Raw genomic sequence first — 24,460 nt, 5'->3', positions numbered from 1 at the left:
AAAGGTCTGGAGAGGCCTCCTTAACCTCTCTCCCTACTTCTCTCTTCTCAGTTAATACCTCTCTTAAAACCTCCTCCTTTGATCAAGTTTTGGTGTCACGTCCTTAAATTTTTCCTTTGTCAATGCCAATTTTCTTTCTCTGATAAAACCCTTCTGAAGCACCTTGGGAGGATTTCCCTTATTAAAGGTGTTACATACAAGCAAGTCATGTTATTGTGGTTCTAGACAGCTGAGGGCCAGAGATTTTATGTATTTTTGTTTTCAACTTGAAGTGAAAAAACACAGAATGTTACCATGTCTTCCTTTTGTGCTTTTAGAAATATATTTAATCTGTGACATTACAGTGTAAATTTGATTCATTTGCCCTGGGCACTACAAAGGTAATCGATGTTACTTTTAAATTAAAATCGGCCTTGAATCTCTTAACCATGTAAAGAAAATGATCTGTTCAAATAAGCAATGATTGGGGATAGGTGACAAGAGAAGGCTTAAAGTTTCAACACAGTCTCAAGACGAGCAAAGACCCCTGAAGTCAGGTCAGGAAAGGTCGCTCATAACATAAGAGAGATTAGACAATTTAGGAATTAAATGGAATGAGAAGTCTGACTTGGCACTAAACGCAGGAAATGAAGTCTTGATTACAGAGAAAACTCGGTTATGCTGTTTCCCCGGTGACTGATGAAGAAAAGTGATTATGGACTGAATGACTGCATGATATGAAATTAAAATGTTTCATATTGAACAATCCAAAATGAATAGGAAAGGGTTAGAGGACATAAGGGAGAAATCAATTCGGCGATGCACGTGGTGAATGGAAATAAAGTATGAATAGGCTTTGCCAGTGGGGTGCACCAGCTGCCAAATGTCCTGAAGCCAAGAGAAAGATCACAATAATACTGATGCAGCATGGAGCAGCTTTCAAAATCATTCCAGGAATCACAGGAAGGATAATCTCAAAAAGATTCCAAATCAGCATTTAGCCTGGTATTTATAACTGAGTGGGACACAGGAGGAGGCCATTCGGTCCATTGTATCTGTGCCAGCTGTTTGAAAGAGGTATCCAATTGCTCCCACTCCCCGTTCTTCACACACAGCCCTGTGAATTCTTCCCTTCCGTATTCATCCAATTCCCTTTTGAATATATCAAATCTGCTCCCAGCGCTCTCTCAAGCAGCATCTTTCACATCACCTCACCACAGACAAAACTTACCCCTCATCACCAGCAGGTTTTGGTCAGTTGTCAACAGGTCACTGACTCTCCCTGCTCAAAATCCCTATTCCATCAAACTCCCTTATAATTTTTAACACCTCTATCAAATCTCTTAGTGCTAATCAAGAATATAAAGAACAACTCATGCATCACCGTAACTTGAATGGAATTATTCTTAATTCATTTTTTGAGTGGATTGGGCAATATTGGCAAGAATTGCAGTAAGCCTTTTTCTTGAACTGCTCTCTGCTATCAGTAACAGTGTTCCCACACAGCTATTGGGTAGGAGTTCCAGGCTTTAGATCCAAAGACTATGAAGGATTGTGATACATTTCCTAGTCAGAATGGTGTGTGGCTTAGAAGGGAACCTGCAGGTGGTGGTGTTCCTATGCACCAGCTTTCCTGCTTGGTGGTAGTGGTCCCAGGGTTGGAAGGTGCTGTCTGAGTAACCCGGATGAGTAACTGCAGTATATTTTGTGGATGGTCCATATTGCAGCCACCATGCACTAATGGGGGAGAGAATGAACATTCAGGGTAGTGGACCAGGTACCAATGAAACGAGCATTGAGCTTGTTGTTGGAGCTGTACTTATCGAGGCAAGTGGAGAATATTCCATCACACTACCGACATGTAGACAGTGGAAAATCTTTGAGGTGAGTCACTCACCGCAGGATACCCAAACTCGAATCTGCTCTCACAGCCACATTACTTAAGTAGCTGATCAAGTTGAGTTTCTGGTCAATGGTGTCTCCCAGATGTGGATTGTGGGGGATTTGGTCATGGTATTGACATTGGACATCATGAGTAGGTGGTTAGATTCCCTCTGGTTGGAGATGGTCATTGCCTGCCTCTTCTGTGGCACAAACATCACTTTCCATTTATCAGCCCATGCCTGAGTATTATCTCGGTCTCACTGCATGCAAGCATGAGCTACCTTGTTTGAGGAGAAGTTGCAAATGTGATTGAACATGGTGCAATCATCAGTGTACACTTGCACGTCTGACCTTATGTTGGAAGGAAGGCCACTGAAGTTGCTGAAGGTGGTTGGAGCAATACCTGAATTGGGAGCGATAAGGGCTTGGGCATGAGATCTTGATCACCAAAGGCCAAAGCTAGGGACCAGATGGAACAGTTCTTCGACAATTAGTGGGTGAATTCTCCAAGAAACACGAGGGGAGACTACAGTGGCAGTGCCAAGTTTATCAAAATACAACAGGAAATAGGATAACGTCAGTGTAATGACAAATAGCAATTGTAACTCCTTCCTTCAAAGGCAGGAGCAGCTGTAAACCACCAGCATGCCCAATGAGGGGAATGGAGGGGAGACAGCTAGGTGATCCTGTTCGAGGGAGAAGGGAGTTTAGCGAGTGAGAAGGAAGAGATGGGACTCTTTGCCAAAGATCATGCCACTAAACGCCCAAAGATGGAGAACACAGAAAGAATTAAACCAGTAAAACTCAGCGGGCTGGAAAGAGAGAGAAACCATTTTAATGTTTCAGGTCAAAGACCTTCCATTCGAACTGGAAATATTCCATCACACAGCACCACTTTCCCTCAGTGCTGTATGCCTGAAACTCATTTCTCCCCCAAGGAGCGAAGCACAGCTGCAACCATTTTCCAATCTAGTCCTGCTAAACCCACATGAAATGATGGCATCAGCACAACACTCCTATTGGAGCCAACACCCTCCACACACCCAGATGCTGATCCAGCTCCCGCCTGCCTTCAGTCTCAGGCGCCACAAAAGAACACGTATCATGACTGTTTGGTCGTGCCTGGACCTCTTTGCAGCATGAGCTTCATGACCAAATGGTGTTTTGGCATGCTGTGCAACAACTGCAGCACACTCAACGATTTCCAGACCAACTCGTTTTAAGATGCAGAAGAAAGGAGGGAATGAAGGAAGGAACAAAACAAAAGCTCTGTGATAAGGTGGGTGGCAATGAGACAGATGATGTATGAACGATTCACCCTTCTGGGAAACAGAAGGTCAAATTTACCAGCCTTAAGTGCAACACAAAGAGCAGATAAGGACAATGGCATGGTTGTGGCATACACTGCTTTGAAGTAGGTTTTATCCAATCTCCCTGCTAAACGCTGATGGTCACCAGATTTCCCTTGTGTCACTACTTAGGTTCAATCCTGCAGAACGTGGAAAGCTTGCTGAGTTCAACATTCTTCACTTTCATGGAGAGGGGGATTGGAGAGGGAACAGGAGCAGGAGAAGAGGTGTTTGAACAGGGGATTGGAGACTGATTGAGAGCAGACTGAAGGTGGGATGGGAAGGAATAAAAGGAAGAGCAGGAGAGGAAGAAAAAAGTCCCACACAAAAAACGAGCTGCTGGAGGAACTCAGCGGGTCAGGCAGCATCTGTAGAGGGAAATGGACAGTCAATGCTTTGGGTCGAGACCCTTCATCTGGTCATCAACCTGAAATGTCGACTGGCCATTTTCCTCCACAGATGCTGCCTGACCCACTGAGCTTCTCCAGCAGCTCGTTTGTTGCTCCAGGTTCCAGCATCTGCAGCCTCTTGTGTCTCCAAAAAATCTCATGTTGCCTTCCTGGCCGAATTGACTTCTCACTGGACAATCTCACTGACACATTTCACAGAGCTAGAGTAGAAATCAAAGGAGGCCCCTAATGATCTTGGGAATGATTTGGAGAGGCAGGAGTGGTGCAGTGATGGGGCAGGGAATAATCTCTGACCCATTTTCTTGGAGGGACTTTTCAGAAAGTTTCTGTGGAAGTCAATTTAACAATTTTTTTCAAAACGTAAGATTGCAGGTATCATTGGCAGTTTCAAAGCTAAAACAGTTTAAAATGTATTTATAACTTATTAACAGATTATTCAATGATCTTTACTGGCATCAGGAAGATAAATATAAATACTGTAGTTGGTTTCCTTTGGAATTGCCTTTCGCTTCCCTAATTAGTTTTTTCCTTCGACTGCTTATGTTACTCTTTGACAAATACTTTCATTTAAGGTTTGGCTATAAACTAAAGGAAACGAATACAATACAGTGTTTGTTTTTAATCAGCAAATGTGTGCTGTGGACTTTTTTACCAAACTGTAAATGCTGAGAAATCCCAGGTCACTACGTTGCTTCCTGGGGAAATGCACAACTCTGATCTTATTAAAATAAATCTCTCCTCAGCAACTGCATAATCTGTTATTTTAATCTTCAAAGATCTTTTCTGAAAGGCATGTGTCATTTCAACATTGCAACAGAGCAGCAACAGCAACAGGACGAACAACAAGTTGGTATTCACACTGCCATCAGGCATAAAGCACAAAATTTGACAGCCAGCCATGTTCAGAGAACTTCCATTCTACAGCACCTTTCATATCCTTTTCACAGCAAGACAAAGCTCCCTACAGCCAGTGAAGTACTTTTGAAGTGTAGGCACTGCTGTAATGTAGGAAACACAGCAGCCAATTCAGGCACAGCAACATAGTTATGAGCTGGTATTCTGCTTTAGTGATGTTATTTGAAGAATATCACTCAAGACACCAAGGCAATCTACTCTGCTCTTCCTCAAAGTAGTGCCTCGGGGTCCATTGTGTCTACCTGAGAGAGTAGACAGGACCTCGGTTTAATACTTCATCCAAATGTCAACACCTTTGACAATGCAGCATTCCCTCAATGGTGCCCTGGAGTGTCAGCCTAGATTTCTCTTCATATGTTTCTCTTCATTTCTCTCCATGGATGCTGCCTGACCTACTGAATTCCTCCAGCATTTTGTGTGCATTGCTCCGGATTTCCAGCATCTGCAGTCTCTCTAGATTTCTTCCACTCACACTTAGGGAGTGGAACTGTAACCCACAACCTACTGGCTCAGAGGCAAGAGTGCCACCCACAGAGCTATGGCTGGCAACTAAACAAGCAATTAATGCTTGCTGAGCAGTAGTTTATCAAGGAGCAGAGTTAGAAGGAGATGCAGAGGAACTAGAAAAGGTTTGCAAACATATGAAGGATATGATCAACAGTGTAAAGGACCAATTATGTCTGAGGAAAAAACTACACAAAGGGTAGTGTGGACCACTTGAATAAAGATGCAATCCCAATACAATTGATCTTTGTTTAAATCTGTTAACAGATAGTGTACAGCCCAGTGACTGCAGAATGAATAAAATATTGTAGCTTAAAACTAAACTCTAGATACCAAATGGCACTGGCTGTTTTATTTCTGCCAAGCATCAATCCACTCTCTCAGGTCCCAAGGAACTATTCTGAAGAGTGCAGAGGTGTCTTGCACAATGTCCTGGGGCCAATATTTATCCCTCAAGACAGGATCAGTACAAAAAAATCTAATCTTTGATTTTGTTCCTATTTGCCAAGTGCAAATTAACTACCACATTTCCTATGTTACATCAGAGATAAGCTTCCAGAAGAATTACACTATCTCGTTGCCTGTAAAGAGCTTCAGAATGACCTGTCAAGAAAGGTGCAATATAAATTCAGTAAGCAGTGCAGACAACTAAACTAAGGAGGAGGTTCCACGAGCACATCCATCTTCAATGGCAGCAGATCCCAGTCCACTTACGCAAATAGCAAACATCCAACTGCTGAGTCAGGGACAATCATGAGAGCAGAATTTGATGACCACGGGGACTAGAGGGGACTGGGGGGGGGGGGGGGGAAACCAGAGGGGAAACCATGGGGATCAAAGGGGACCACAGAGATGGGGAGGACAAGATCACCCAGGGACCTAGAAACAAAAAGATGACCATCATAAAATTGAGTTATTGCTTAATCAGTGGAGACAGTGGACGTCAACAGTGCATATTATTTCATACTTCCCTGTGACATTGGAGGCCATTCAGCCCATCAAGCCAGTGCTGGGTCTCAGAGGATTCCTGTTAAACGTATTCCCCTATTTACTTCTCCATAACCTATCACCTCTCTCACAGACCCTTCAACTCCACCCCAATTCTCCCACCACCCACATACACTGGGGGCAATTTACAGTGGCCAATTAACCTACCAGCTAACATGTCTTTTGAATGTGGAAGGAAACTGCAGCACGCAAGGAAAACCCATACAGGGGAAATCGAGCAAATGCCATGCAGACAGCACCAAAAGGTTAAGAGTTGAACCAGTGTCACTGGAACTGTGAGGCAGCAACACTACCTCCTGCGTCCAGTTAGGAGAGCAATAGCACACTGCTGGATGACTGTTATACTGCTGAATTTCTTCTCTCCTTCAGCATTTCTCCCTTTGTCCCCAGAAGGTAGAAAATTGGTCTTTGAGTGTCTGCAGAAGAAGTGTAATACAGCATGGAAGCAGGCCCTTCGGCCCAACTTGTCCATGCCGACGAAGATTTCCATCCAAGCTAGTCCCATTTGCCTGCATTTGGCCCATATATCTCTAAACCTTTCCAATTCATTTACCTGTCCAAGTGTCTTTTAAATGGTGTTATTGTACCTGCCTCAACCACTTCCTCTGGCAGCCTGTTCCATACACCCATTACCCTCTTGTGTGAAGAAGCTGCCCCTCAGGTTCCTTTTAAATCTTTCCCTTCTCATGTTAAACATATGCCCTCAAGATTTCCAAATCCTGGGAAAAAGACTGTGTGCATTCACCCTGTCTATGCCCCTCATGATTTTATACACCTCTATGAAATCACCCTTTCAGTCTCCTATGCTCCCATGAATAAAGTCCCAAACTCTCCCTATAACTCAGGCCCTCAAGTCCCAGCAATATTCTCGTAAATCTTCTCTGCACTCTTTCCAGAACTCTGATAACTCACCAGGACCACTGCTGTCTGCACAAGCCGAACGTGCAAAACAATGAAAACTGTGTCACAACAGTTCCACCCCCAGAAAACAAGGCACACATTGAATAATTCCAATCCCTGCCCATAGTGCTAGCAGTGATAATGTAACTGGAAAAGGGTACAACCCAGAAAGAACCTAGAAAAATACACACTTCAGCCAGAACAAGTAATGCATAGGAAGTGCTGCAGGCAATTGGTTTTAAAAGCATAAACACAGCATTAGTAGACCCATGAGATCCTTCTAACACAGCCACACCTGGAGAGTTACTGTGCTTTCCCTTCCCAATTCACCAGGACAAACAACATAGAAGCCAAGCCACTAGTATTCCAACATATGGTCTGTTTATTAAACATGAATATCGATAGCATAAAGTCACTCACACTCCAGGCAATATCAGAGTTTCCAAAATGCTCCCTGTCAATCTCAATATAATTATCATTGGGTTTGAAGACAAGCAAAATTCTTAAAAATACAAAATGCTTTTTGAATCTTGTGGTGCACTTGGCAGAGTCTGCAACTTGTACTTTTCTTGCTGATGTTTCTGCCTTCCTTGCTGCTGCATGAAACATCATAAGTAGCCTACGTCTGCATGTCAACAGGCATTCCAACCGGGGCAGTGTTGCAACAGAGCCCTCCACATATGCACTGCCTACAAGCCTTGGAGGAGGGGTGGGAGGGTCACCAATCACATACAGAAAACCTGGCCAATTTTCACTGTTCCTGCCTGACAACAATAACTTGGGTTACGCAGCATGAGGCACTTCACAGAAGCAATCAGCAGACAAAATTTATCCAAGCCAGTAATGGAGATGTTACGATAGGTAACCAAAAGATGGTCAGAGAGAGAGGTTTCAAGGAGCTCTGCAAAAAGTTAACATCCAACACTCCCATCAGAAAGCTTTCCCAATACCTCACCTCCATTTAGAAAACCTTACTGGATTACTCTAACTATATATCAAAGAGGGACAAAGAATTTTAGGGAGGTATTCCAGAGCTTGGCGTCCAGGCAATGGTGCAGCGATTAAATATAGGGATGTGCAGGGGGTGAGAACTGGAGAGGTACAGAGATCTCAGCAGTTGTAGGGAAAAAGAAGTTTACAGAGGTAGGAAAGGGCAAAGGCATGCTAACATCTGAACCCTAGGATTAACATTTTAAACTCAGAGAAGTGCCAGATCAGCAGCCAATGTGGATCACTGAGCACGAGCGATGGGTGAACAGGATGGTGCAAGTTAGGACACAGGCTGCTGGGGCCAGCTGCAGATCCCATACAACTATCCCGCTGAGTTCAACTAGCTCAGAACTGCCCAGAGGTCAAAAGTGGCTTCTTCCTGCTCTACATATTTAAACTGTTCACCGGGCAAACTTCCTGAGCCTATGCACACAATAAGTGCAACATTCATTAGTGGTAATTATAAAGTCCTGCAGAGTCCTAAATGATGCAAAAAGATTTGAATAACTCTTGGCTGCATGAATGATGGACTGCTAAGGGCTGTGGGCACTGAGGAAAGGTTGCATATATAATGTGTTATTCTAGTAAATCTAGACCAGAAAACTGTTTATAATATTTTTCAGTGTTGCATACTAGCACAGTTCCGTGCTCTTCTCTTCATTTCATTTCCTTTCCTCCTCCCCAGAATTATGTGATCCTTCTCTGGCATTCCACAGAGAGGGAAACCATCTCTATTTCTATAACTACCATACTTTAAGCTTGGGTTAAAACAACATACATGTTTTCTGTTTCTCTCAACATTCAAAACTTGTCCTTTTACTGAAACACAGCAAGTGAATTTCAATGCTTTTTGTGAAGTGAGCTTTTGACAATAAAACTCTCAGTCTCTGTCAATCTGCAATTCAAACAAAGAAAGTGGCTTTAAGCTTGACAACGAAGCAACTGTCAATCAAACATAACCACTTCCTGCAGGAAATGCGTCCATTACATGCATTGTCCTCACAAATTGTACGCTGGTTTACAACTTCAATGTTACAAAAATCTTGTGTTGCAAAAAAACTAGAGGTTTGTGGGTTTGGGGAGCATATGCTACAGGGAGAGACCACTCTTCATGGAGCATGTAAAAGCAAGAACTCTTGTTCCTGTAAGAGTGGATGATAACAACCCCACATGCTCCATTGTAGAGTAACCCTGGGCTAACATACAACACTCCCTCAAGAAAGCTTTCCCAAATGCTTCCATTTAGAAAACTTTACTGGATTACACTAATCTGGATAACTACCTGACTAATTATCAAAGTAAAAGCAATGATTATTTATTTAAATGCATTTCATCGATTGCCTTGCAGTTTGTTGTCATGGGGACCAAAACAAGAGATGGTACAGCTAGTCCATTACTTGATACTCAAGGACCAAAACAGCTCCTGCTCTTGAAGGCTCACCCGTGTCACAAACCGCACCATTCTGGTGAAGGTGTTAGCGCAGTGTGTGACGCAGCAAGATCACGGCGTCAATCAGCACGCAACGCGGCTCGACCTTGCTCGTGCCACTTTGTGTTCAATGCTCCAACTAACATGTTCCGAAACAGGCTCAGCTGAGGATGCTTTTGGCATTGAGGAGGAACCCTACCACATTACTTGTTCCCCATCAGAACTAAAATACCCAGAGGTTAATGGCTGCTTGTGTTTCTTTTCTGGTGTTTGCTCTGATTCTACAAATGCTTAGTGTTGTCCTCGGTTGCCTCAACTCACCAAAGTCTACAATATAAACAGACAATGTTTGAAACGCAGTGAAACAGCATCTGTGGGACAGCGTCAGTTAACGTTTCAGGTCATCTGATGAAGGGTCTTCAACCTGAAACCTTGAATCTGTTCTTCTCTCCACAGATGCTGCCCGACCTGCTGAGTGTTTCCAGCATTGTTGGTTTTTATTTCAGACTTCCAGCATCTGGCAGGACTTTGGTCTGACATCAGGGCATCCACACAACCAACGGCTCCTAACCATGGGTCCATTAGTGGGCCTTCCTTTCCAAATACAGCACTTGTGCATCATTAAGGAGAATACACAGAGAGCAGGGTAAACTGTGAGGAGCAGGAGTGGACATTGAGATATGTAAGAGGGTCAACATGTGGGGGAGGGGGGAGTGTCGATACAAGGGGGGAGTGGTCGTGGCGTACGGGGGAGGGTTCAAGGAGTAAGGGATCAAGTAGTGAGGGGGAGGGGTCAAGACGCGAGGGGGAGGTGTCAAGAAATGGGGAAACAGTCTGGCAATGTGCAAGCAATGAGAAGTGGTCTTGAGATTCGTAGCAGTGCTACAGGTGTGAATGTCAAGGAGATGTGGGTGCACTGAGTCACGTTACTTTTAGGTAAGCGTTGTGATTGGCTGTTGGTAGCTGAAGGGTGGTGAACTGACGAAGATACAGTTCTCACTTCATTTCCACACAAAAGTGTTGTGTTTGAGAACGTCGGAGCAGATCTCACACAGTGCCAGGCGTGTCTTACTTCCTGCATGATGCCCGGTCCTGCAACACTTCACACTGCCTTGAGTGGGTTGTTGGAATATCAGTCCACATGCTCTTCATGCAGGCTGCATGAAGCAAGCATGCTAATCAACGAGAAGCATTTTAATCCAAGCCCACAGCTTAATCACGCGTTACATTTTCAGGCATTGTCCTGCGTACCAAGCATGCTGCTCCATTTAGAGCATAATAGTGAGTTAGTCATCCATTTCTGTATTCATAACCTTTCATAGTATGAACTACTGCAATAATTCATAAATGTGTAATTTATACATTTGGATAAATATTAGAGAATCTTCAATTCCACCTCTTTCTAGAGTACTAGTACATATAAGAAACTGGATCCTTGACTTCCTGACCAACAGACCGCAATCAGTGAGGATAGGCAGCAACACCTCCAGCACGACTGTTCTCAACACTGGTGCCCCACAAGGCTGCGTCCTCAGCCCCCTATTCTACTCCCTACACACTCATGACTGCACGGCCAGATTCTGCTCTAACTCCACCTACAAGTTTGCAGATGATACCACCGTAGTGGGCCGTATCTCAATTAATGATGAGTCGGAGTAAAGGAATGAGATAGAGAGCCTGCCCCGGTCCAACCACGTAGATGCCACAGCCAAGAAAGCTCACCAGCACCTCTACTTCCTCAGGAACCTAAAGAAGTTTGGCAAGTTCCCACCGTCAACCCTCACCAATTTTTATCAATGCACCATAGAAAGCATCCTATCTAAATGCATCACAGCTTGATATGGCCACTGCTCTGCCAGTGACTGCAAGACAGTTGTGGACACAACTCAGCACATCACGGAAACCAGCCTCCCCTCCATGGACTCTGTTTATACTTCTCACTGCCTCGGAAAAGCAGACAACATAATCAAAGACCCCATCCACCCCAGACATTCTCTCTTCTCCCCTCTCCTATCAGGTAGAAGATACAAAAGCCTGAAAGCATGTACCACCAGGCTCAAGGACAGTTTCTATCCCACTGTTATAAGACTACTAAACGGACCCCTAGTACGATAAAATGGACTCTTGACCTCACAATCTATCTCGTTATGACTTGCACCTTATTGTCTGCGAGTACTGCACTTTCTCTGTAACTGTAACACTTTAGTCTGCGCTCTGTATTGTTTTACCCTGTACTACATCAATGTACTGTTGTAATGAAATGATCTCTATGAACGGTATGCAAGACAAGTTTTCACTGTGTCTTGGTACGTGACAATAATAAACCAATTCCAATTCTAAACAAAGGGTATATTTAACAAACACATATCAAACTTCAGTCTAAGTTCTCAATATAGTGGAGTCAGCACAGATACACCACTTCCAATCGATGGAACTAAACTTTCATGACAGGGTCCCCTGCACATGTTCCTGTATCACTCAGTAGTTCAACAAGAGAAGGACAAGTCCCTCCTCCTATAGAAGTTGTGCATTACACAAATATTTACTCCAGTTAAGGATTACAGTGCGGTATGATTTAAAAGAGCTGACTTTAAAAGTTTTAGATATCATATGCTAAATATCAATAGTTTACTAATTGCAGGCCAGAAGATGAAATACAGTTTTTGATATATTCACTGCCCCTGATCACTTTTATATGAAAGAGAAATGTTTTGATTACATTTCCTTTAAATCTTCCCACCAGCAGTTCCAAGTTGCCAACAGGTGATGCCAATGTGGAAGTCCCACAGTAAGATAAGGCCACAAAACCATAAGCCCAATTCACTGACTCATGACCTCCCACAAGTACTATGAAATCAATCCAAGTTTCCTTTCCCCTCTATTTTCACCGCCTTCATTCTGCCATTACACAATTACCAATGTTGGGGATGTAGAAATTGTAACCTGTGGTTCCAAAGTTCATCACTCCAAACCCAGGGAGACCAGTGCTAATAAATCCAATAAAACCAAATGCAAAAAATGTAGTCAGAATGTGGAACTGGGGGCCCACAGGGAGGGAGAAGCAGGATATATGAGGAAGAGAGGGATGGAGGGAGATGGTGAAGGGTAGAGATGTGGAGGGGCAGGAGGAGGCTCATGTGGAGCAGAAACATCAGCATGGACCAGTTGGGCCCATTGGCCTGTCCTAATGTTGTACACCTGATGTAATCGTGATTACAAACTGCCATTATCTTAGCCATTTAACACTGCAGTGCACGCTTTATTCCCTTGAAATCTTTTCATATCTTATTCCATTGGCTCTGGCTTGACAAATTAAGAACTTTGAAAACCAATCTTGCAAGTAATATCGAACATCATCTCAACTGAATTACCTCATGACCATCCTTCCTGCATGAGTGTGACGCAGCTAAGCAGCACACAGCTGAATAATACAACCATGTGAAGTAGACCCACAGATGCACCATGGTCAGTACAATATTCCACTTACAAACAAGTGGCAGCAGGATGATCTTTCCCTATCCACCTCCAATATTTATGAAGTATTTAATTTTAGATCATATTTAGTGAATGAAACCAATGTTTATGCTCCTCTCATCTTGTGTTATCTTGTCCACATAACCACATGCATTGCTTCTTTATTTTTTTAGGCACAACAGCAAGTAAGTGAACAAAACGTTTTATCAGAATTCATTGTGGTCCGGCATAGAAATTGCGTTCATTTGATAAACAACTCTTATGACATCCTACAAGAAGTAGTGGAATTCCATTCTTCCCATTCAAATTCCATATTGATGGCAGAAGTGCAGAAGTGCCATGCATCAAAGAGTCCTCACCTTGTAGAACTTCTGAGAAATCGCTGAGCCTTTAGCAGAGAAGTGACGTAAATCGACGCGGCTGTGGCCAACAACTCCTTGTGCTCAGAATCTAGCAGTTTATGTCCTGTAGGGAGAAAGGCTTTGAATAGAATAACATAGATTGGACAGCACAGGAACAGGTTATTCAGCCCCATACATCCATGTTCTTGTTCCACACAGAACTTCACTAACCTTCTTCATCTCACCCAATCGGTCTATCCTTCAATTCTTTTCAACCGCTGGGTTTATTCTTAACTGTATCCATACCATTTGCTTCAAACACGCCAGACGGTAGCAAGTTCTACATTTTTCTTTTTTAAGTTTCTCGCCCACTTGTAATCACACAGTGTAAAAATAAAGTTACAGGTCCTCCCCACATGCCTGACAGCCCATACTTATGGTCAAGTGTTTGGGAGGCCGGCGAATTGGATGGGGATGGATTTACCAGCTGCTGCAGGTATCTTCTGCTGGATGGGAATGGGGCATTTCCACCTGCCTTCTCTGCCCCCCCCCCCCCACCCACCCCCCAACCTAGCCACAACGCTCGGGGGCTGGGTGGAGCCGAGCAGAGCCAGGAGCGCTGAGCAGGTTCACTCGCTCACGCACTGAGTCAGAGAGGCCAGCTGGCTCGCCCTTGCCTGCTCGCTCTCCTGTCACCAATGTTTCTGTGACCCTCTCCCGCACACTGTTTCTGTTCATTTCCAACTTACGAACAGTTTGGGTCACAGTTCTCAAGAACAGAACCCTGTTGTAACTTAGGGACTACTTGTACAAAGATGGATGTGGTGGCAATGACATCATCAAAGTCTCAAAATAGATGTACTGGTATTGGTTTATTATTGTCACATGTACCGAGGTGCAGTGAAAAAACTTTGTTTTGCATGCCATCCATACAGATTATTTCATCACATCAGTGCATTGAGATAGTACAAGACAGTAACAGAATGAAGTGTTACTGTTACAGAGAAAGTGCAGTGCAGACAGACAATAAGGTGCAAGGTCATAATGAGGTAGATTGTGAGGTCAAGAGTCCATCTTATCGTTCAGAGGGACCGTTCAATAGTCTAGTTAAGGACAATAGTGGGATAGAAACTGTCCTTAAGCCTAAAAGCTGCTTTCAGGCTTTTGTATCTTCTGCCTGATGGGAGAGGGAAGAAGTGAGAATGTTTGGGGTGGGCGGGGTCTTTGATTACGTTGGCTGCTTTACTGAGGCAGCAGGAAGTATAGACAGAGCCCATGGAGGGGAGGTTGGTTTCCATCATGTGCTGAGCTGTGTCCACAACTCTCTAAGGGAAAAGTGCATCTCGGTGACTCATATGCAGAATCTATAGCTCCATAAAAATAATGTGAACTAAAAGGGTGGTATTTCCTCCAATATAGAAGTGGGTGTACAATAATCAGTGTGTACAAAGTCTGTCTTCAGATTCCACCCTGTAATAGTGCGACCTGGATTCTACCCTGTCAATCAAAAGACATTTATTTGCATTGCTCATGATGCATCCAGACCATATATTGGAAGGACAGAGTCACAAGTTCCAACATCCTGGATGGTGCTCGATCCTCTTGCACAGACACATTCAATGGCTTGGGCACATTCACTGGATGAAAAATGGAGAAATTCCCAAAAGCATTCTTTACTTGCTTCAGGGAAAAATGAATTCAATACCACACCTGTGCTTCAAAAGATGCTTGTTAGAGGGGATTTAAGGGAAAACTGAGAGGAAATATCAGCATCTCAGTCAGTGGAAGCACAGGTCCACCTTCAAACCCAGCATATGTAACAGGGATGGCCACTCCACAACCACAGAAGATGCTGCTCTTCAACAGATTGATAGCACTATCGAGGGTACAAATTCTTCACCTCTAGAAATGAAAGCTCACAAAAGAAGCCTGTGAGTGAATCATTGGTATTGGTTTATTATTGTCACAAGTATCATGATACAGCAGAAAAACTTTGTTTGCATGCCATCCAGGCAGATCATGCCATACATGAAGGTAGTAAAAAGAAAACAGAATGCAGAATATAGTATCGCAGCTACAGACAAAGTGCAGTGCAGGTAGACAAATAAAGTGCAAGGGCCACGATGAGGTAGATTGGGAGATCAAGAATTCACCTTTAGCATATGAGAGGTCCATTCAAGAGTCTGATAACAGCGGGATAGAAGCTGCCCACGAGTTTGGTGGTACATGCTTTGTACGTGAATCTAATTGAGGTGTTTAAGGATGATCAAATGACCTGATAATTTCCCCTTAACTACAGCATCTGCCTTTGATGGGGAGGAGTGGGGTGAGGAGGACAGACTGCAATATAAACCTAAATTATACGATACTCCTAAAATTATAATTGGGCTATCCTGGAGTGATGTCAGGAAGTGTTTCTTCACATAAATCATGGTGGAAATCTGGAACTCATTCCACCAAAACTATGTAGAGGTTGCTGGTAAATTGCAAACTTCCCAAATGGATTTAATACTCACAACCTCAGACTCATGCCCCTAATACCAGTCCTTTAAGTGGAAATGTTTTCTTCACTTTTTCCTCATCAAACACCTCTAAACTTTTAAAGACCTGTCAAGTCACTACTCAGCTTTTATCTTCTAGAGAAAAGAGGCTCAACCTGTTGTATTTTGCCTGATAGGGATCATTCTATTTAATTATTTGCACCTTCTCCAGAGACAGAATTGTTCACAGTACTCCATGCTGTCTAATCAATGGTTCCAATTGACCTCTGATTTGTTCTCGCTCCAATTTCCATCTCTGACATCTCACCAGGCAGTTTTTCAAATATGACCTTAGAGTAGGTTATTGACACACAGGAGATTTCACAGGTAAACCTGACTCCTTCTCCCGCCACTTACCCACAAAAGTAGTCTCATCTGGCCATTCATCTCATTGGCTATTTTGTGCAACCTTTTGTTTGGAAATTAGTGATAGCAGTAACCTATATAATTTTTATTTTTATACATGCCTTAAGTAATCAATTATCTCTTTTCCCAAATTTCTTTCAAAGTTGCTGGTTCACCACTTGTGTTGCCATTCAGATCAGAACGTTGCTGAAGGCCTTTTCAGCTGATGGAGACCACCTTTTCGAATTTCCTTTCATTTGCCTAACAGACACTATCCTCTGTTGGTGATAGTCCCAAGGCATCAGAAACCTTCCTCACATTGCTCAGGCACAGGTATTCATGGACTCCATGATTCCAAACTGGCCAACCCACCATAAGTAGCAGCAAAGGCAGTTCAATCCAGTCCTCAAGTAGATTTAATAGAAACATAGAACTATTATAGCTCAGGAAACCAGTCAGTCCCTCAAGAATATGTGGTACCCTAATAAAGCAATCCAATCAGCCCCATTCTTTCCCCACAGCCCTGCAAATTATTTTCCCTCAAATACCTAACTAATTTCCTTTTGACAACATCAGTTGATTGTGTTTCCACCATCCTTACAGGTAGTGAATATAAGAACATAAACATTCTCTGCATAAGAATGTTTTCCCTTATACCCCCCCGTGTGTCTTTTACCCATTTGTGCCCCTCCTCCTTGAACCATCCATTCATTTGAACAACTTCTCTCCATCTACCCTTTCTAAACCCTCCTGATCTTGTACACCTCTGTGAAATCCCCTCTCACCCTTCTTTGCTCCAAGGAGAACAATCCCAGGTTTCCCAGTATGACCTTGGTGCTGAGACTTCCCATCACCATTTCTCAACAAGAGTCACTGAATAGCAAACTGGAAACTTCTCCAGATTAACAATTCTTTTGGGCATAGAGAGAACCTCACGTTTCTGCTTTGGTCAACTACCTTGTATTATTCCTTTTGGAATTCAACAATTCCTTCCTTCCCCCGCATCCCACCACCTCCCCCCCCCCCCCCCCCCCCCAAAACAGATGCTTCTCAGCCTGCTGAGTTCCTCCAGCAAATTGTTTGTTGCTCCAGGTTCCAGAATCTGCAGTCTCTGGTGTCTACCTTGCATTATGTTTAGCTTGATGCTACAAAAGTCTTATGGGTGTCAAGACCTACACTCTGAACCAAAATTATTTCAAACAACCTGAAAAGCAAACCGATTCAACATATTACATTTAACAAATGCCACGAGCCTATTACCCCAAGAGAAACTTGTCTTAAGTGTATCGAATTTGCAGACACAAACCTTTGAAACCATCCGGATAGACCTCTGGAAGGAAGTTCGTGGTGATGTCTCCTTTCACAAAGCGTGGGTGAATGATAACCTCACGGAGCAGTGGAACATTGTGAGTCACTCCTGGAAGTTAGAAGGAACTGTGTTATAAAGGACTTTGGCACAACCTGCATTACCTGGAATAACCACACTATCCCTTACTGTGGAAAAACTGTATATGTCACTGTATATGTCACTGTACACTCACTGTGTATTCCTCTGAAAAACAAAAAGAACTTTAACTGTAACAGTTTTGAAAATCCTGCTTCTGAAATATTTCTCTGTTTCACAGAACAGAAAAGAACACTAATTAATCCTAGAAAGTAGCTCCATCTTGAACTAGACATTACAGTGAAGCACTATCTGCCCTGACAGATAGACTTAAACATCCCACAATATTAAAGAACGGCAGGAGAATTCTCCCCAGTGTCCTGGCCAATATTTATTTCCTCAATCAACGTCACTAAAAATAAAAATTATTTGGTCATTACCACTTGTGCGGGAACTTTCTCTACACAAATTGGTTGTTGCCTTTCCTATAATACTACACTTCAAAGGTACTTCATTGGCTGAGAATGCTTTGGAATATCCCTGCATCATGAAGGCACTGGAGAAATTCGTCTTCCCTGATTTTCAACCTTTTGTGCAACTTCAGAAATAGTTAATAATACTAATTCTATTTGTTTTATCCAAGTGAGAAATGATACAGCCAATAACATTAACAATCAATCTAACATCAACAACTGCAAAGGCAGTTCAGTTAAATCACAGTTAATGTTTTCATTGCATAGTTTTCTAGAAGTGAGATTGAAAGAACAAGGGGTAGGTCTCGTGCGCTGAAGGCAAGAGGAGAGTTGGTTGGGTGAATTGATAGGAATTGAATTACGAGAGGCCTGAGACAGACATTCATTCCACTGGAGCAGAGTAGTCTACGGGGAGATTTAATGAAGCTTTTAATGTTCTGCAATGGGATATTTCCTTCTATTGAGGAACAGTAACATCAATTTAAAGCTCTTACACAAAGTATGGGGAGAAGGACATAGGAAATAATCCACCATGCAAAGAACTATTAAAGCAGCCAATGCTTTGTTTCACAGAGGTTAAGATGCAGATCACTGCAGTTTTTTTTAAGGATTGAGCAAATCAGCATTTGGTACAGAGGGATTTGTAGGACCGCAGGGTGAGATCAAGGCAGTGGAATTAATTCTGGGTTGTTACAATCAAGATTCTCCACGTGTTTGATGGAAAAACTAGCTAGCCATCCTCTGTGCTGCAAACTTCTATGCTCTGTGAAAAGTTGTGGGAGTTCTTTTAATATCACCGTTTGGCCAAGACTGTGCGTGTTCAGATGAGAAACTAAATGTGCTGAAGTATCTTTCACAATACCAACTGATCCAAAGAGAAATGGTGCTTGACGACGTTGGCCAGGGATTTGAATTTCTCAGTTGATTACCCAAAAGAATTACAAATCAAAACCTGCCACTTGCATCCTGAATCATTCCAGGTACAATGCCAAGTACAGTGTCGACACTTCAATAGGAGCAAGGATCTCTGATAGGTAGACAATATTAAAATAAATCAAGGATGGCTCTTTGAACCTAAATGAATAAATCATCTTCACTACATTAATCAATAAAGTTTCAAGCTCATAATTTTACAGCATTACTTGAAAGGAGTCCTCAATATGAATATCATCAAAGGTATCAGTCCCATAAAAGACTGCCTAACATAAATAAATCAGAAGAGTGTAAAATATGCAAGTTGAGCAGTTATGGACACCATGTATCTAAATTTCAACTGCAATGTGGGTTTTAGCGTGCTTGGTAACTGAAATAAAATGAGTTTTATGTTACAGCTCCACCAGATTTGGGGGGGGTGGGGGGGGGGGGGTGGAAGAGAAACAGACAAAATAGGGCAAGTCAACTTGTCTTCACTTCATCGAATAGCATGTCACAAATGTTGGATGTGAGGTTCATTTTGACCTCTGCCAAAGTTCACAAGGTCCACATCTGTGTGTGAAAAGCTGCCAAGCTGAAGAATGATGACCCACAAGCTGCCTTCTCCTGACTACCTGCTGCTTCCAAAACATTGCCGAGACATTAGCCACACACTAACAGGATCAAACAGAGGCCAAACAGCCATGCTTATTTTCAATCGTGTGGTGTTGCAGCTAAAAACAAAACCAGATTTTCTTCATACTTAACCGAACTAGGTTTAGTCTAGAGTTCAGATCCAGCAAGAGTGCTTCCAATATTTTGCCGAATGACTTCTCTTGGGAGAGCAATCTCATTTATAATCTACAAGATTTTTACCTCAAACATCACCATTCAGCACCCATACAGTACTTCCTCCAGACTGGGGTGTAAACTAGCACAACAGCAAACTTCTTCCATGACAAACAAACACTGGAACTGATGCCAGACTATATGTGGTGTGGGTAACTTTGATATTCCACTGTTGTATCTGTAACTTCAGCTGCAATTCACTGAAGGGTCTAATCTGGATATAGTTATCAGTGAAACTGACCCAATTACAATGCACTACAGTCTTTGCACCATTCTGCTGTTTTGTGCTCGTTGATGTATTTATTGTTGCAGTATCATTTTGTACACTGTTTGCTCTGTGAGCTTCATGCAAGCAAGGAATTTCATTGCACCTTGGTATATATGACGATAAACTAATCTGAATACAGAAGAAGTTACATCCCAGTACAGGCTAACATAACAAGGAGGAGTTGATTTGTTGGAATCCTCTATCCAACTGTGCTGTAGAGTCTCAGCTGCTGAGTACATTCAAGATAGAGATTGATGATACTTGGAGGTAATTGAGCGTCTGGGGTTAGTAGTGGAAAGTGGCGCAGATGTAAAAGATCATAGGTAAGGGGCTGAATGGCCTTCTCCTGCTTTTATTTTTTGTATACCTTCAGTTGGAAAGCACTGAATTCTGGAGTTCCCTCCCTAAACCTTCTGCCTCCTTTAAGATGCGTATCAAAACTTTGCCTCTTTAACCAAGCTTTTGGTCAACTGCCCAACATCACTGAGTGGGTCAGGATCGATTATTTTTTTGTTTGCTGACTCTTTTGCTGCATTAAAGCTTCCAAATAAATACAAATGAAGCAGAGGGCATGTTTCAGGATAAAGAGCAGGTCTGAGGATAGGGCAAGGCACACTGCCAGAAGATTCAAAGGGGAAAAAGAAACACAAAAGCAGTGGATTTATTTGGGAGCATGAATAGCAGCCAGCAAGCTCAACAGGGAAAGGGGGGGGGGGGGGGGGGGGGGGGGGTAGGAAGCAGTGAGGAAACACTTGCAGAATTTTTTTAAGGTGAGAGTCTCAGGTTATTGGGTTCCTTATTTTTATTTTATATTGCCTTTATAGCATAAAAGCAAGTCATTCAGGCCAACTGGTCTATGTGCTTATACTTCATGAGGCTTCATCCACTGTAATCACTCTGAGTCTGACTCCCGCCCCCCACCCTGTAGCATTCAGATTCAGATTGGTTTATTGTCATATACACCAGGGTGCAATGAAATTCCTTGCTCGCGTGAAGCTCACAGAGTAAACAGTACACATGGTAATAAATACAACAATAAATACAGTGACAAGCACAAAACAACAGAATGGCGCAAAGACTGTAGTGCAACACGAAATGCTAGAGTGAAGATAAAAGAATAACTGAGAGAGGTAGAATTAAGAGTCCGAGAATGTGGCAGCACCTCCGGGAAGGGGATGTGAAAGAAATGATTGGTTCAGAAGTCTGACAGCAGTGGGGAAGAAGCTGTTCCTGAGACTGGACGTCCGGGCTTTCAAGCTCTTGTATCTTCTCCCAGAAGGTAGAAGAGAGAATAGGGAATGGCCAGGGTGACAGGCATCCTTGACAATACTGTCAGCCTTCCTAAAGCAACACACGGTGAAGACGGACTGGCTGGAAGGAAGTGAGGAGCCTGTGATGGACTGGGCAGTGTTTACCACTCTCTGCAGATTCTGTCAGTCCAAAACAGAGCAGTTGCCACACCAGGCTGAGATGCAACCCGTCAGGATACTTCTACAGATATGCTACAGAAAGTTCGAGAGGATCATCATGGACATGCCAAAGCATCTCAGAAGGCAAAGTATATAAGTTGATGCACCTTCTTGATCATCGCATCAGTATGCAGTGACCAGGTGGGGTTGTTGGTGATATGGATGCGTAGGAACTTGGCATCCTTTCCCTCAAGTATACAATGTTCTCTCTGAATTCATTAATCTAAACCACTCACTCCATGTGGTAGCAGGTCCCATGATCAAAATTAGATCTATTATCACTGACATATGTCGCGAAATGTGTTGTTTTGCAGCAGCAGTACAGTGCAGGACATAAAAATTACTATAAGTTACAAAACTGAATAAATAGTGCAAAAGAGGAATAATGACGTCGTGTTGTGTTCGTGGACCATTCAGAAATCTGATGGCGAAGGGGAAGAAACTGTTCCTGAAACATTGAGTTCCTCTTCAGTCCTTTATTTCTTCTGTTTCTGGTTCTTGCCCTTGCACCCTTTTTGATCTATATTCACCCAAATTTTTCCCACACACACCTGATTGAAAACCTTCTTAATTCTGCAGAACACTCAGATTCGGGTTCGACTCCCATTTCACACCCTGCCTGACGTTACAGAAGATGGAGCAGGCCACGCTGAAATTGGAGTTCTGCCCAATCCACGTTTCTGTCAGTGCCACTGCTGAGACTGAGCAATTACCTGGGATCACAGTTAGTGAAGTGGGTCATCACTTCTTGGAAGAAGTGACCAAGCCAGGAACTACTTGGTTGGACATATTCTTGAGTGAACTAATGCATCCAGTTACAGGGAGAATGTAACAGCTTGAGGCTTCAGAGAAGATTTACAAGGGTATCAACAGGATGGAGAAGTTTAGTTATGAGCAAAGACAGGCTCAGCTGGGGTTGTTTTCATTGGGAAAGTCAAGGCTGTGCAAAGATTTAATTGAGGTGTAAAAAATTACAAGAGGGTTAAACCAGGTGATCAGGAAGGATTTTCCTAAGCAGAGAGGTCAAAAACTAGCTGGCACAGATTTGAAGTAATAGGCATAAGGATTAGAGGGGAGTTAAGGAACAAAATATTCCCTCAAACAGCTATAGGAATTTGGACCTCACTGCAGAATGTGAGGTATGGCAGGTACTCATCATTTTTATAATATACCTGGCTGAGCACATGTAGTGCAGTGACCTACAGAGCTGCAGGCTGAAAGCACAGAACGGAGATGGGGTTAATTTGAATAACTCTCTTTTGATTGTTACGGACACAATGGGCCAAATGGACTCATCCTGTCTGCAAATTTCTAAGATTCTAGAGCAACAGACCAGGAAGAGGTGTAGTGTTTTGTTTTTTTAATTCTGGTCTTTCACTTTCAAATGTCACCGAGTTACTCAAGTGCAGCAATTGTACAGAACCCTGACATTTCTTATTCTAACAATACCTGCCAAACATTTGAACATTTACCAAATCAAACTGTTCATGTCAGGTTGGATTTCCATTAATTCCTTTTAAAACATATCCATGACCATTGATATTCAGACAATATTTGATGAAGGTTTTCTTTTCTTGTTTTAATCCTGTTGTGCAGAAATTGAGCCTCGAGCTCCATCCAGGATACAAAACAGCAGGCTCCTGAAATCATTGTGGATGCTCACCAATGATTTTAAGCATTAATATTAAAAGACATAAAGTTTACCAGACTGTTATAATTATTTTATGCTGGAGTCTGAATATGATAACCTTTGAAGAACATGCCTTAAACACCGCCTCCCAAAGGACTATTTCTTCAACAAAGTGTTTCATAAGCTGTTTGTCTTGCACATAAAGCCTTTTGTGGTTTGTGCAACTGATGTACAAGAGGATCAGCAAGCTAAGGAATAAGTAACATAGACATCTAAACCTATTTTATTTTGATCATACCTAGATTCAAAGTTTCATAGAATTACACAGAGGGTGTTTGGTCCATTTTGCCTACACTGGCTCTGAGACCAGTACATAATGAATCATGTTCCCTCTGCACCTTCTCCAAAGCCTTGTGCATTTTTCCAGTTATTTACCCACTTATTGAGAAGTTGTTACTGAATCTGCTTTCACTGCCTTTCCAGCTTAAAGGAGATTCTTTCCTCTTGTTCTTTTGTCTGTCTCCTCTGGTCACCAACCTTGCTACCATGGAAAGTTTCTCCATTTTTTCTCGATCAAAGTTCCTTGTGATTTGGAACACCCTATTAAATCTCCCCTTGACCTACTCTGCTCTAACAGCCAGCCCTTCTACAGAACTGAACTCCCTCATGACCATTCTAGTAAATCCCCTCCATACCCTCTCCAAAGCCTTGAATCATACCCAAAGTGTGGGTTCAGAATTGGACAGAATGCTCCAAATGGATACCAGCCAGTGGTTTACAACAGTTTAGCAAAATGTCCCTGCTTTCGTACCTTTTACAGAAGCTAAAAGACTCAACAGGTCAACAGAGACACACCTTAGAATCACAGAACAGTATAACACTGGAAGAGGTCATAAAGACACATTAAGTCTTCCAGATTTTTTGCAGAACAATCCAACTGGTCCCATTCCCCCTTCTAAATAGCCCTGCAAAGATCTCTCCTTCAGGTGTTTATCCGGTTCTCTTTGTAAACGGATTCAGCAGTAATGTCCACCACTCTATCCAACAGTACTTTCCAAATATGAAATACACATATTTTTCCTGATAGCGATTTGGGTTCTTTACACTTTTAAGATTTGTGTTCTCCAGGTCCAAGACACTAATCAAAAATGCAGTAATCCTAATGGGAAACTCACCTGTACAGCTCCCTCCAATTTGTAAAACAGTTAATAAACTCTGCTTTCTAACCCTTATCTAATTTAAAAACAATTTGAACATTGTCAAAAAATTGACCTGTTAGGATGTGAAAAGATGATAATCTCTTAACACACTGGGTCCCCTTCCCTGACTCTTCCCATCTGCCCACCATCCCTCCCTTATCTGGCTCCACTTCTCACCCTCCTTTTTTATCAGATTCCATAATCCTGC

General features: G+C 42.7%; 1 protein-coding gene across 2 annotated transcripts in view; it reads right to left on the bottom strand.

Moving 5' to 3' along the window:
• pcca (propionyl-CoA carboxylase subunit alpha) overlaps nucleotides 1–24,460 on the bottom strand; it is a 314,348-nt gene that overhangs the window by 118,414 nt on the left and 171,474 nt on the right. For both annotated transcript variants that reach the window (XM_052025829.1, XM_052025830.1), the window contains 2 exons: nucleotides 17,375–17,485; nucleotides 13,202–13,307 (listed from right to left, as the gene is read on the bottom strand). In XM_052025829.1, the coding sequence (XP_051881789.1) occupies nucleotides 13,202–13,307; nucleotides 17,375–17,485 (217 nt within the window). The remainder of the gene's footprint in view (nucleotides 1–13,201; nucleotides 13,308–17,374; nucleotides 17,486–24,460) is intronic.

The sequence above is a fragment of the Pristis pectinata genome, chromosome 11 (assembly GCF_009764475.1).
Source record: "Pristis pectinata isolate sPriPec2 chromosome 11, sPriPec2.1.pri, whole genome shotgun sequence".
NCBI classification, from domain to species: Eukaryota; Metazoa; Chordata; class Chondrichthyes; order Rhinopristiformes; family Pristidae; genus Pristis; species Pristis pectinata.
The sequence above is the reverse complement of the archived record's forward strand: the minus strand, read 5'-3'. Positions and strand labels throughout refer to the sequence as shown.